The sequence below is a fragment of the Aegilops tauschii genome, chromosome 4 (genome assembly GCF_002575655.3).
Source record: "Aegilops tauschii subsp. strangulata cultivar AL8/78 chromosome 4, Aet v6.0, whole genome shotgun sequence".
Lineage (NCBI taxonomy): Eukaryota > Viridiplantae > Streptophyta > Magnoliopsida > Poales > Poaceae > Aegilops > Aegilops tauschii.
Window position 1 is genome coordinate 472,315,199 of NC_053038.3, and position 14,008 is coordinate 472,329,206.

General features: G+C 47.3%; 2 protein-coding genes across 2 annotated transcripts; both read right to left on the reverse strand.

Annotated features, from left to right (window-relative positions):
- Window positions 1-1,936: 1,936 nt before the first annotated feature.
- LOC109772137 (uncharacterized) lies at window positions 1,937-3,908 on the reverse strand. Its single transcript, XM_020330822.4, has 7 exons — window positions 3,547-3,908; window positions 3,409-3,445; window positions 3,256-3,326; window positions 2,838-2,932; window positions 2,563-2,630; window positions 2,369-2,479; window positions 1,937-2,282 (listed from the first exon to the last, which is right to left on the reverse strand). The coding sequence occupies exons 1-7, from the start codon at window positions 3,740-3,742 to the stop codon at window positions 2,138-2,140; spliced, it is 723 nt and encodes a 240-aa protein (XP_020186411.1). The 5' UTR covers window positions 3,743-3,908; the 3' UTR covers window positions 1,937-2,137.
- Window positions 3,909-8,940: 5,032 nt separating this feature from the next.
- On the reverse strand, window positions 8,941-9,708 carry LOC109772143 (uncharacterized). Its single transcript, XM_020330835.4, has one exon. The coding sequence runs from the start codon at window positions 9,518-9,520 to the stop codon at window positions 9,197-9,199; it is 324 nt and encodes a 107-aa protein (XP_020186424.1). The 5' UTR covers window positions 9,521-9,708; the 3' UTR covers window positions 8,941-9,196.
- Between the last annotated feature and the right edge of the window lie 4,300 nt (window positions 9,709-14,008).

Below are 14,008 nucleotides of genomic sequence, written 5' to 3' on the forward strand. Positions count from 1 at the left end.
TTCAGAGTCGGACTCGCAGCCCAGCTGCGGAGCACGCACGTACCATAATAGACCGTAGTACATATACACCGCCGTCACAACGAACTCGCAAACACGCTAACGCAGTTCGTCCGCTCCGCTCCGGTGTCCAGACGTCCAGTCCACCCAACGCGGCGCCAAATCGTTCGGTATATCCATGTCCACCATGTCGATGCCGTTCCGCTTGCCCGCCGCTTCCTTCCGGCCCCCGACCCTGCAGGAACCATCGTACGCCGCCGACTCCGCCTCCCGGCGCCCCGGCTCCCCCGACTGGGTTTTACTGCAGCAACTGTCGTACATCTCCGACCGCCGGAACGCCACCACCGCCGAGTCCAAGACGAGTGACGGCCAGGCCGTAGCGCTGTCCTTCTGGCTCGTGGATCCGCCAGGCGTCTCCTACTTCACCGTCCACTGCCCCGGCCTCAAGGAGGACGACGATGATGATCACTCCTACACACACTACGAGGCCTCGGTCATCTGCGCCGAGGGCGCCCTCGTTCTCTTCAGCGTAACTTTAAGCTCCGCTTGGAATAGCCGCTACGAGTATTTTGTCTACCGAGCTGGCCCTGGGAAGCCATCGCTGGACCTACTTCCGGACCCCAACATTCGAGGCTTCGTAGCCGAGGAGTTCGGCCTCTTGCCCTGCGGCGACGCCCACGGCGGGCACTACGCCGTGGCCTATCTCAACTGGGTTCCCAACGCCGGTGATGATCCATGGCAGTTCGACGCCCACGTCTTCTCGTCGGAGACGCGGGCGTGGACCGCTAGGCGAGCCTCCCAGAGCCTATCGGAGTCTGACAAGCTATTGCTGGGTGACCACGACACCGGCAAGCAGATCACCGTGGGAGCAGGCTCGCTGGGCTGGGTTGATATCATCCGCGGCATCCTCCTGGTTACCAACCTGTTCGACGAGCATCCCGTGATCCAGTACATCCCATTGCCTGAGCCAAGGGTTCGCACCACCGACGAGGACGGTGGCATTTTCTACTGCGCAGATCTCCCCGAGTATATCCGCGATGTCACCTGCTGCGACGGCCTGATCAAGCTCGTCGACATCGACTTCTACGGCGGCGATGGTGGGAGCGATGAAGGCTGGATAGCCACCACGTTTACCAGGATGGTGTCTTGGGACGATTGGCGCCGGAGCTTCACGGTCGACGCCGCCGACATCTCGGTTGACCCGAGCTATCGGGCTTTGCTGCCTGACCTGTGGAACGACAAGGCCAAGCAACTGGACCTGAAGAAGCTTGCTTACTACGGCCCAACCCTGAGCACGCAGGATGATGACTTCGTCTACATGATGGCTAGGGTGAACGATGAAGACGACAAGGCCTGCGTCATCGCTGTTGACATGAAACGTGCGGCTGTGGAGGCAGTGGCGCCGTTCTCCGACCAAGGACGCCGCGGCATCACAACGTACTCCATGCGCCTTCCCCAAGTACATCGACACGACGACGGACGACAGACCGGTGATTCTTCCTTCTTTCACATGTGGTTACTCAGGAATTCTATGCCTCCTGCTCTTGGTTTCTCTGCTGGTTAATGTGTGCTTAATTTTGAGAATGTTTATGTGTTGACGCAAATGACAGTGGGCTTTTTCGTGTTTATTATCTGTTGGTCAAACCGCGCGATTATCTCCTGCTGCAGATATATGGTCTTTGTAAATTAAATGTTTTGACCAGATTTTTTTATAGTTGACCCTATGGCATGTAACCTTCTTCTGAGATCCACTTACGTATTGTCCATTGCAAGTAAATGCTTGGAGTTTGAGAATGCAAGTTACACCAGGTGCAGATCACTAGTGCACTGTTGTGCAGTGTCATCTCTACGTTTCAATATTTGGGTGATGGTTTCAGGTTTCAGACTAGGAGCCTATACAGTTCTCTGAAATTACGATTATGCTCAAACTTCCCTTTAATTTGTACAGACAGTCAGGTATAAAACATTAGAAAAACGGTGTTCTGATGTACAGTTTACTACAGTGAAAAGTAATAATACTATTCTCTAGAAGGACTGCCGCAGGTACGTATTCTGCTACGAACTTGGTTCTACTTTGCAATACAATCATACTGAAGGAACTCAACAACACAAGATGTGTTAACTTGAACAAGATTCAGCATTAAAGAATGTCCTGCAGCTGTTTCAGGCTGGGGTCCAACTCTGCGCCATTACCCTCTTCATAATAACCATCTGAAGGGGTCCTGTATGCATCAGCAATTGCCTTTCCTTTATCCATAACGGCTGATGGCACGGTTTGCAGGAGGCTGAAATGATACGAATACAGAGAAGTATGAGTAAAGACTCCTTTTGATTTTAAGATGGATAAAGATTTTGTATTATTTGGTAATACTTGTCTAGTGCTCCAAGGGCTACAGCGATTTTGCTCCTCATGACTTCAACAGATGCTGACGAGTCTTTTCGTGAAGCCTTTAGTAGCAGCGAGTCGAGATCTTCCAACGCTCTAGGAAACAGCATGCATAACAGCTCATAAGCTCCAATACATTCGGCAAACAAGTATGTACTTCTAAAAAGGGTGTCATATACCGTAAGCATTCATCCACTGCATCAGAGGCAGTTTTGCCTTGGCCATTACTGGAAGCATATTGTGCCACCTACATTAAGTTTACGACACAGTTTCAGTATGCATAGCTAGAAAAAAAGGAATCATAATTATGAAATATGGATACTCTATAATGCTATGGCCTAAGAATAATTTCAAGACCCTAGGACACCTGAAGCTTGAGAAGTAGAAGGGCTAGCTAGTCATAAAACATGAATGCACTAGTAATGTACTAACATTCACCAAATCATTGACTTACTGCCCGAATATTGATGCGTAGAGATGATGCTGGACCAGAACGAAGCAATGATCTACTCTCATCAAACCTTGGCTTCTCGAATTCCAAGGATTTCTCTGTATGAATAGCATATAAAGGTTAAAACCATCTGACAAAGGTAGAATCTAAGATAATTGAGTCGTAGCACATTTCCACTGGAAGAAGCACATCATAATTGAATAATGTATGGTAGAGCTGCAAAAGAACTTTGAACAAAACTGTACATTTCACACTGATTCTGGACGATTGCATATGAAGAACCCAGCTGCTAATGGTTGCTCAAACAGTCATGCATTTGCAATTGGAATAACTTTCTTGCACATGTTCAATCAGGACAGCCAGCGTGTCGATCAAGTCGGTGCTTTGGGTACCAAGTTTATCAACGGTAAATCAGCCTCACCTAGATCCCTGAACTGGTCTTGGGTCAGCAGCACAGCCGGGACGTACGTCTCCAATGGCTCCAGCTTCTTCCTAGCAGCAGCCATTGAAGGTCAGCACGAAGCCACAAGGTGGTGTTAATAACGCAAAGAAAAATAGAGACACGGATTAGTACTTCTTGACGTAGTTGTCGAACGGACTGGCTTCAGCCCCTGCAACACCCGTGACACGGCAAATTTCACTCACATCGCACACAGCTCGCCCAAAACACACAGGCGAGCTGCCCATTGAAATATTGTAGTAGCATGCTTACGGCCGGCGGTAGTGGCGAGCCAGGCGGCGACGCCGGCGAGGGAGACGGCGCGGCGGCCGAGGCCGAGGCCGACGGAAGGCGACGGGGCGAAGGCGGCCGTGACGCGGCAGCATCGGCGCCGGCCGCGGGGCGGCGCCATGGTGGGGCAGGGCTGCGCCCCGGCGGAGGTGACGGGGAGGAGCGAGGCGGAGGGCATTTTTGGGGGGAGGGAGCTCTCGGCGGGGTTCGGAACTGGGGAGAGCTCTTTGCTGGCTGCCGCGACGCGAGACGGGGGAGGGAGGGATGCGGCTGTGGTTGGCTCGGCGTGGCAACGGGCGGGGCCGGCTACGAACAAATCGTTCGGGTCGGGTCGGGCCGGGCAACAGGTCGACGCACTCGGTGGTCTTGCACGTTACGTGGGCTATCCGTTGCCACTACCCCCCTTGTACGTGGCCTCTGCCCTGTTCTGGTTACGGATACGGTGTGAGTGCAACGTCGTCCGAAAAGGCATGGGAACCGATAGGGAGTTTTTGTTTGAGCATTTGCTATTCCTATACGTACTGGTTTTACAAAGATCCTACGCACTAGTTCAAAGCGCTGGCGGTTATTTTCTGGTTTTTCTCATAACGGTTAGTGCCTCTCTTATACAGATAAAGTTTTCGTAGAAGTTGTGCGTAGGAATAGCAATTTTGTTTTTGTTTAAGCTGTAATTTCGTAGAAGCGACAAAATTCGAGGGTTTGGGTTGCTTTCATGAGGTCCGTCCGCTAGGCATTTCGCCAAACATTTTCAAGGCGCCCGGAAGGAAATGTCGCTCCATGCAAAATGCGTTACAACAGTATACAAATGCAGTCAGGGGTGAAATTGGGTTGGATCTGAACGGAATCGTAAGGGGAACCAATGTGCAATATTGTTCTTTTCGAAATCGTGAGTCGGACCAATGCGGCAGATTGGAATACAGATTATTTCGAATCTCAACATGATATGATCTCTACTCTTATAAAAAAAAATAAAGTTGGTGATGATGGTGTGCCTGCCATCCTGCAATATAGGCCGCCCGATTTATATCTGACGGATAGGAAGGAAACTATGGCAATTTTGCAAAAAGATACCTACACCACTCTTCACATTTGTAAATAAGGTCTTCCCTCGTTCATCCTTTTCTCTCACAAGATAAACTATTCATACAAATGCATCTTCATTTTACGTGCAAGCATGGGCATCTTGCTAGTAATGGATAGAAACGTGCATGTACTACATGCACGTACGACGAGTATTAGTACTTAGATGCAGTTCTTGGTGAGGTTGCTCACCCGGGCATAGCCGCGGCGCGGATTCCTTTCTATGTGGTCCTAATGAGCAAACTTTTAATTTGTGTGTTGTGTTCAGTTTTATACAAGGACCCCATCCTCAAGTAAATTGGGTACCTTGATTATTTTAATTGTATGTTCTGTTCTAGGTGCCCGAAAACAATCTTGTATCCCTTCTTCAATTGCTCCGGCCTCCATGTGCTTTCTCCTCCTTGCTCCCCTCCCGAGGCTAAGTCTTCGAAGCACATCAATATCTTTCTTCCGTGGGTCATTTGGAAAACCATGAATTGTGTACTCTTCGACGATGCTCGGTCTTAAGATTTAGAGGTGTGCCGTATGATGAATGACCATTTCATTTGTAAATGGCGGCACTATGTGGTGTTTGTGATGTCAAGCAACATCACAGAAGTTTGGTTTAGTTACACGAACACACGTGTGTTTATCTGTACTTTGTCCACATGTATGCACATACAACCTTTTTTTGCAAGTAGTATGCACATATAACTTTAACATCACTTGTTTCGACTCCTAGTATGCTACTTGTGCTTGTGTTCCGTCAGAGCCTTGTCTCATGTTGATTGCAACCCTCTTTCCATAGTGGTGTGTGTATCACCCCTTGCCCTACTATATCTCCTAAACTGTGCGCTCACATGATTGGTGCAAAAAGTTTATTTTGCTCAATACAATGTTTAGGGGAGCGGTCACCCCATTGCCCGATAGGAAAACACGACACATAGCAAGTTGCATACACATGAGATGATTGGTTGTTGAATTTGTTGGATCAACACACTATTGAGGTGCGGGATATGATCATCATGTTACTATGGAGGATTTGACACTTGCGGAATGAACTATCGCATGGAAAAGAAATTCCTCCGGTAGAGACGTCTAAAACATTTTTCTGCAGCTATCTATGTTCTGTTCGCAATGTTGCTCATTTTGCAAGAGAACAAATTATTAAAGGCAAATCCCCACTGGAGGGTGCGCTGCAGCCAGAGATGATCAAGTTACGGCCGCCGGAACCACCATGGCAGCCACCGTCAGTAGCTGGCCTTGTCGGCCTTGTCGGTGGATGGCTCTTATCTGGCGAAGGATGGCTCAGCAGGTGCAAGCATGATCCTGCATGATAATGTGGGCTCTCTCATTTTCTCGTTATGCCAACTATTGTTCATTTGCCACAATGCCCTCGAGGCAGAAATTCAAGCTATAAGAATCGCTATGTCTCTAAACTTCCGGTCTTAGTGCAATAGGACTCGGTGGTAGCCTCTCTACAATAATGAATGCCTCGCTCGATAAATCGCCTAATGGTCAGTTGGTCAAGGAAATCAAGAACTATATGTTGCAGAGGGAGTTCAAATCCGTGAAGTTCCTGAGATCATAGAACATGGTTTCACATTGTCTCGCCCATTATGCTCGTACGGCTCGTAAACCGCGTGGTGGTTACTACAGCCTACCCCCTTCATTCCTAGTCTTATTTTAGCGGGCTATAATCTTGTTATTTGAAATAAAATGTGCTTTTACCCCGCAAAAAAGTACGACTAATAGTGTTAGTAACTCTAGCACCGATGGGCCTGAAGCCCACAAGAAGACCATGCCCAAGACAGATGCAACCCGATGCACCAGCTGGCGCACACGCTGACACGCAAGCCCTGCCAGCTAGTCTCTAGTGATGAGTGGGTGACGTTGGCTGAGTATAAGAAGGAACCGATGCCGAAGGAGTGAATCATCGAGATCAATCAGGACGGAGCTACCTACTCCCATCTTGGCTCTCAACCCCCCTCTTGCTTCTTCCATTTCCGCACACTTGTGTGTGTATCCGGTTGTAACCAGACCTGTAGCTACTCAGAATTCCCCTAAGCAATACAACTGTGAGAGAGAGAGAGAGAGAGAGAGAGAGAGGATTCCTAGTAGCTAACATATAGTTTGTAAGTTGCGGCTGGCCGAGAATCGAGTGCCAATGTTCAAAGATATTCTGTCGTGATATTTTCTCATGGATTCTTAGTTGTTAATATAACCAAGTAATTCTTTTCTTTTGCCTCTTTGGGAAAACATGCTTTCTTTTCTTACACATGATCAAAAGGTGATATTCCTTTTGGTTGAAAAGTTTTTGTGTGGTGAATTAGCAATGAAAAATGTATCTGAAACCAAAGCAATAAAACAGGTAGAGGTTTATTTGAGAAGTCAAGTTGCAGGATTGAAAAATCCAGCACAATCGTCTTCCCAAAACTAAAAAACAAAGCTAGCATAACCACAAAGGGCCCAAACCTAGAGGGTTACCGTGAAATGTTTGAGCTAGGCTGTAAACACTTCAAGAACAAATTCAATTTGTAGGTGACCAAATATTAAACAATTGAGCAAATATTATCTTTGTTCGAGCTATTTTCTTTTCTTTTCTAAACCAAGTTGCAAAAAATTGTCTGCCAAATCAAAGCTATAATAAAGATGTAGAAGGCAACATGACAAAGCCTGCACAATCCCTGTGCTGAGCGAGAAAAAATGAGCATACAAATCAAGCACAAATGTACCACAAAAAATATCTCAAGCCTCTTTGTAACCATGGACATTATCAAATTCCCTTTAACCATAGCTTTTTGCAGCTTTTTGCAGCTTTTGGCAGCCCCACCTATCCCACCTCTCATGACTTATCTTTTGACTTTCTAATTTGAATCTATTATATCTTTTGAATCGAAAGTCCGATTCTTTTTTGTTTGCACAATTATTGTGTTCCTTGCGACAAGGGCTTTGTAACAACATCACTCTTGAATAACTCATGACAAGTTCTAAAACCATCACAAAGTTTCAACTATTAAAATATGGTAAAGACGAACAATAATTTCAACAAGTTTCGGATACTAAAATCTAAAGTCTGCACCAGCACCCTTAGCCCTAAAACTTAAGCCCGCCAAGTTTTAACTATTAAAGCTTGATAAAACGAAGGATAAATTCAACAAGTTTCAAGTACTAAATATGAAACCCTGCACTCTGTTTTTTAGGGATCAAACCCTGCACTCTAAACTCGAAGCCCTAAACTCTAAGCCCTAGAACCTAAACCTAAAAGCAAATGGATCTTTGTAAATGTTGATGAAAGTTGGTAAAAACTTAATATTACGACAATTAAGTTTTACTGTTTGAAACTTGGTAAAAATTTAAATGTTGTCAAATTATAATCAAGAGTGGTCTTATTTGAAAGTCCTCGTCGCATGGAACATGAATATGCAAATGAAGCATAAACTGGAATTTCGGTTCAGAAGATAAATAGATATAAATTTGAAAGTGGAAAGAAATGCATGAGAGCTGGGATGGGTGGAGTGGCCAAAACTGCTATGCATGGACCCCATGAACATAAACTAAATACTAGTCACATATACGAGTTTACGAATCACGAAGCAATCGTGTGGCCAACTCAGTCGGTTCCCCTGGGAATTTCTGACTCACATGAGCGTCGTAAAGTTTGTTTAGGTGTGCGGTCACCCCATTGTCCGATAAGAAACATGACACATCGATAAATGGTGTTAATCTTGGGCTTTAGAACAGGCTATGGAGGGATGATAGTTTGTATTTCGCGGTTGGTGATTGGTCCCACAATTGAGTGCCAATGTTCAAAGAGATTCTGGTGTGATATTATCGATTCTTAGTTGTTAATATAAACAACCACTTCTTTTCTTTTGCCTCTCTCGAAAAAAATGCTTTCTTACACAAGATCAAAAGGTGATATTCTTTTCGGTTGGAAAGTTTTTGTGTATTGAATTAGCGATGAAAAATGTATCCGAAATCAAAGCAATAAAAGAGGTAGAAGTTTATTGGAGAAATCAAGTTGTAGGATTGACAAATCCAGCACAATCCTCTTCTCGAAACTAAAAAACAAAGCCAACATAACCACAAAGGGATCAAACCAGGCGGGTTACCGAGAAATGTTTGAGCAAGACCGTAAACACTTCAAGAACTATTCAATTTGTAGGTGACCAAATCTTAAACATGTTGACCAAATATTATCTTTGCTCGAACTGTTTTTTCTTTCTTTTCTAAACCGAGTTGCGATGTGTTTTAGTGAGGAATTAATGATGAAAAAATATATACAAATCCAGCACAAATGGACAGTCAGAAAGAGCTCAAACCTCTCCGTAACCATGGACATCACTGAATTCCTTTTGCTAGCACCAGAAACACTATACACTGCATAGCGGTGCGCTCAAGAACACGATTCAGTCAAAATAAAGGAGCAGAGAAGAGCACTGGCTAATGAGACAGGAGCTGCTCCATGCGATCGATTCATCATCATCTGAAAATGAAAGAAAATGGAGAGACGGAGACGACCCATAGCCACAGCAGGCCGGGTGGCTCGCTCGGGGAGCCTAGCCTAGAACTAGAAGGAGGCCTTGCACTTGAGGACGAAGCCGAGCAGCAGCAGCGTGGCCATGAGGCCGCAGGAGGAGCCCCCGACGCGGTGGATCCAGTAGGGGTCGAACCTGACGACCCTCCGGTCGACGAAGCACGCCACGTTGATAGCCAGGATGAGCAGCACCAGCAGCGCCGGCAGCCACAGCGCGGACGGCAGCAGCAGGCCCCAGCCCTCCTCCTCTTCCTCCTCCTCCGCCTCCAACTCCCGGTCCATGTACAGCGGCGACAGCACGGCCAGCGCCGCCAGGGCCACGCACACCAGCTTCTCCGTGGAAGACGGCCTCCCCATGTTCGTGCTGCTGTCGATCAGCCGCTGTCGATTGCACACGCTCCAAGTGCAAAGTAGACTCTCCTACACTCTCTGGCCCGAAAGTCTAAAGGTCTATACTGTGTGATCGTGGTGCTCTCCAGAATTTCTCTCTTTTATTCTGCGTTTGGCTAGCTGGGCCAATCTTGAGAAGCAAGCGCACGAGCACCTACCGATATCTATGCTTTTGATCGGCAAATCCTTTTTGACTATCGATCGATTCCTACCACGTAAAAAAGGAACATATTCAGATCTATGCATTATTATCCACTGATCGGTAGGGTGATGTAAAGCCGCCCGCAAAGGGGAGATTCTTTCTTCACCTTCGTAGCTGGTGAGCACGGAAGAGAATCGGATGCCGAGACAAACTGCTCGAGCTCGACAACCCGAATATTGCGCGGTTACGGACGCGCGCGTAGGATCGAACCGGCCGGGCTTGTGCTTGAAGCTGCATGCGCCCATGCAGCAACGTGGCTCTACAACTTTTTGCTGTACCTGTACGGCACAATGAGTCCTCTTACACGTGTTCTTAGCATAAGCTAAAGTATAAGATTTCGCTTTATTTTTTTCTTTGTTTTTGCGAGGATAAAAGTGTTTTGTTCTAGGATTATAAAGTTACAGTTAAGAGGCAAGAAATCCTTAGTACATGGAGCCGATTTTTTTATTAATAGTAAATGATAATTCTATAATTCCAAAACTGGTACACGGCCCGTGAAAATTATAAAAATAGGAAGGACGCCATAAATAACAGCATCCAGGATGGACTCTGTTGCTAACAGCGTCCAGGTCTGGACGCTAGTATGGATGGCGTCCAGTCATGTCGTTCCACTTATAGATAGAGGTTTCATGACTTAGAGCATCTCTAGCAGACGCCTTAAAAATTGACCCTTAAAAACACGTATAAAGGGCACTGTAAACCATTTGACAGTGCGAAATTGTCCCGGACAGAGGAGACCCTGTAAATAAAACTGTAGTCCACTGTAGCTCATTTTTTTTCTCCCATCCCGGCAGAGCACGTCTCCGGCCACGGTGTGCCTTGCCCCGAAGCCCTGGCTCCGCCTGCGTCGGCCCTGCGCCGCCCACCCCGACCATGCGCTCCCTGGCGCGCCTTCTCGTCCCCGATTGAGCCCGGCACCGCCCGCTGCCATGCGCGTGCTCCCTGGCATGGCCGCACGAGCTCCTCGACGCCCCCCGGTGTGGCCGCGCGAGCTCCCGCCGCCGCGCACGACCCGCCCCTCCCCCCTCCACAGCCCTTCTCCGACGCCGCCTCGCCCTGATTCGGGCCGCCGGTGGCCTGCTCCGCCCTGCCTATCGACGGCCTCGCCTCGGCAGTGGAGGTTGAGCCAGCCGCAATTCGGACCGGCGGCGGCAAGTTCCGGCGTGCGTCGGCTTCTTCCGACATGTGGCGACGGATTCCAGTGAGTTCTGGGTAGATTCCGGCCAGTTCCACGGCAGCGCGTCTGATCCAACGAGGTTTGAGCGGTTTACATGCAGAACTGTATACTGCCTTCAAAACTGTACATTTGAGGTTCTCGCGGATGGATTTGGTAATTGGCTAGTTTATGAGAATAGATAAGTCGACCTTGAGTCGGCGGCTGCGCTTTTGCCTCTACATGCCGGTGCACTGCTGCCAGTACTTCTGGGAGCATGGCGTGCCGGCGCCGTAGCTCAATGTGAACCTACCGCACGGGTGGCACCTCAACCTCGATAGGGTTCCGGTGCCGGCTCTGTCGGCCTCAGGCCGCACGTAGCTGACGAAGATCGACTGCCGCCCGTGCTCTACTACCGCCGACCTTCGCCGCGACCCAACGTACGCGGTGGATTCGCCGAAGGGGGATGCGTGGTTCGCCATCGAGAACAACCAACATTGCCGATAGTGCTTCGAGTGTGAGTCCGGTGCACCACGCGCACTCGCCGCTCCACCACCACTGCCGGTCATGGCAGGCGGAGCAGCAGCTGGCAGCCTTCCAGCAGGCGTTCCCGTGGATGGTGGCGCCAGTCTACGTCGACCTGGCCAAGGAGGAGGAGGACAACGATGATGCTACCTAGATCTACCGCCCGCCGCTGACTGTTTTGTAGTTTTCATTTAATTTTTTAGATTTAATTAATATAAATAGGACTTCTGTTGGTTGTTTTTTAAATTTCCAAAAGCTAGCGCAAATGTGAAATACTTCTGACCGTGTTGGACGCACCTACGAACCGGCAGACAAAAACAAACATTGGCGTGCACCTGACCAACCCAAATGAACAAAGAATGGAGAAAATCCGCATCAGTTTGGAAGGTTGCACAGAGGCGAAGTTCAACACACAGGACGCTGCTAACAATAGCGTCCAGGTGTGGACGTGGTTCGCAACAGCGACCAGGTCTGGACGCTACTAATCATTGCGTCCTTCCTATTTTTCAAAATTCCAGCTTATCGTTACTAGTTTCGGAATTGCAGAATTAAAATTTATTATTAATAAAAAAATCGGTGCGTGGAGGCCGTCTATGTAGCTACACAACTGTGCTACGTTCAGTACGTCTGTATCTCGCCAAACAACCTGCCACTCTATTCTGACTATGATGTAACTTTTGTGGAATAAAGACCCGATTCTCTGTCACGGACTTGATCTCCAGTGCTAGATGACAATACGAAGACTTGATCTCCAGTGCTAGATGACAATACGAAGAGCGAATAAGTGAATCATCTCTGAAGACCGATAGGGCCATCACTGAATCTGACTGCACGACAACTGGAAGCTCGGTGCACCGACTGACTTATCACAGACTCCGACGACCAACCCTGTGATCAGAGCGGACAGATCTGCGCCCCGATATGGACCTTCAAGCCCGCTCCCAGACCGCTCACCTCACCATAAACACCAACGCAAAAGACGTGGCGCCGCGTCGGGCGCCACCCTCCGCTCGCCGCCCACCACCTTGAACTCCCCAATTCATGAAGGACGCCGCCGCGGGAGAGAAAGAACCGGCCCTGCCGCCACCAGCTCCACACGAGCTTTTCCCGCAGGAGGCACTGGAGACGTGGAGTGGAGGAGGGGGGGCGAGGGTGGCCGGGCTCTCGGTGACGGGGGTCGCCGCCCTTGTTGCCCCTGGGAAGGGAGCCACGCGGGGGTGGGGCTACTTTTTGACAAATCATTTACAAACCGTAACATGCATGATTCATCACATGAAGCATGTAACCCGCTCGGCCAGATCATGTCTACATTACAAAAATATAAACAAATAAACTAGCACCACCGCACGGTAGGTGTGGTGAGCAATCTTCAAATTATTTGGAAAAAAACTAGCACCAACAATGAGCACAACTCTCTCTGTACCACTGATAGGTCACAAGGTTTTTTACTTTCCAAAGGTCAAAAGCCATATATTAAACAATTCTTCGTCTCTGACCTCCATTTTATGCTTTTTGGTGAGTTTTATGGCCCTGCACACGATTGTACTGCATCCTGAGGGCCTCTTTGATTCGCAGAACTCTAAAAATATGGGAATAGAAAAATATAGGATTGAAATATCATGCTCATCTTAATACTTTAGGATTTTGGGTTGTTTGATTGCGTCATAAAAAAAGGGTTCTTTGAAAGAGGTTTGAGTGAATGCTAGAAATCATATGGGAAGTAATAAGAAAAAATCCTATAGGAGTCGATCCTATGAATCAAACAACCAACATAGAAAGATCAAACAATCAACATAGAAAAAAATCCTAAAGATTCTAATCCTCCAAAATTCTTTTGAAAATCCTTTGGATCAAAGAAGCCCTGAGTGTAGCTCATTGTCGCACCTACTCCACACCCCTTGAGCCCATAAATGTGTAATTGTAGCCAGGAAGTCATCGACCATTGCTAGTAGATGACAATGACGATGATCTAGAGCACGCACCGTTGACCTAGATAAGAGATTATTCTTTATATATACCACTGATATTTTGAGGCACTCTACATCGTGCAAATGACTTCCTGTTAGTAGATAGAGATCGGTTGAACAATGGTGCCCATGTAATGCAAATTGTCCGTTTGTCATCCTAAGTGTACAATAATGTATTCTATATTATTCCCTCTGTTCACAAAAATGTAAGATGTTTTGAATATTTTAATATAAACTACATACAAACTGAAATGAGTGAACAAACCACTAAAACATGTATATATACATCCAATTCAGAAGAAAAAAACTAGAACATCTTATATTTGTGAACGGAAGGAGGGAGTACTTGGTATATGACCCAAAAAACTAGAATCGATTCTCCCTGATTTGCTAAGTGAAAATATGCGTTTAGATAGTATTACCGATATTTTGGGAAAAGGGCATCTATTATTTTTCTTTGGATGAAAAGGGGGCATATATCCTTTCTCCTGAGGGGAGGGGACATTTATTGTGATTTAATAACAGAACCCTATGCAATGTCATAGAGAAACTCAAAACCATTATACAAATGGTATGCAACGGGATATGCCTTCTCTTGGTGATGTAGG

What these genes read in the sequence shown, in the direction of transcription:
- LOC109772137 (XM_020330822.4), bottom strand. Translation starts at nt 3,742, where the DNA reads ATGCCCTCCGCCTCGCTCCTCCCCGTCACCTCCGCCGGGGCGCAGCCC. An exon ending in GCTCGCCACTACCGCCGGCC is followed by an intron (nt 3,446 to 3,546) that starts GTAAGCATGCTA and finishes CGGGTGTTGCAG; the next exon opens with GGGCTGAAGCCAGTCCGTTC. An exon ending in TACGCATCAATATTCGGGCA is followed by an intron (nt 2,631 to 2,837) that starts GTAAGTCAATGA and finishes AACTTAATGTAG; the next exon opens with GTGGCACAATATGCTTCCAG.
- LOC109772143 (XM_020330835.4), bottom strand. Translation starts at nt 9,520, where the DNA reads ATGGGGAGGCCGTCTTCCACGGAGAAGCTGGTGTGCGTGGCCCTGGCG.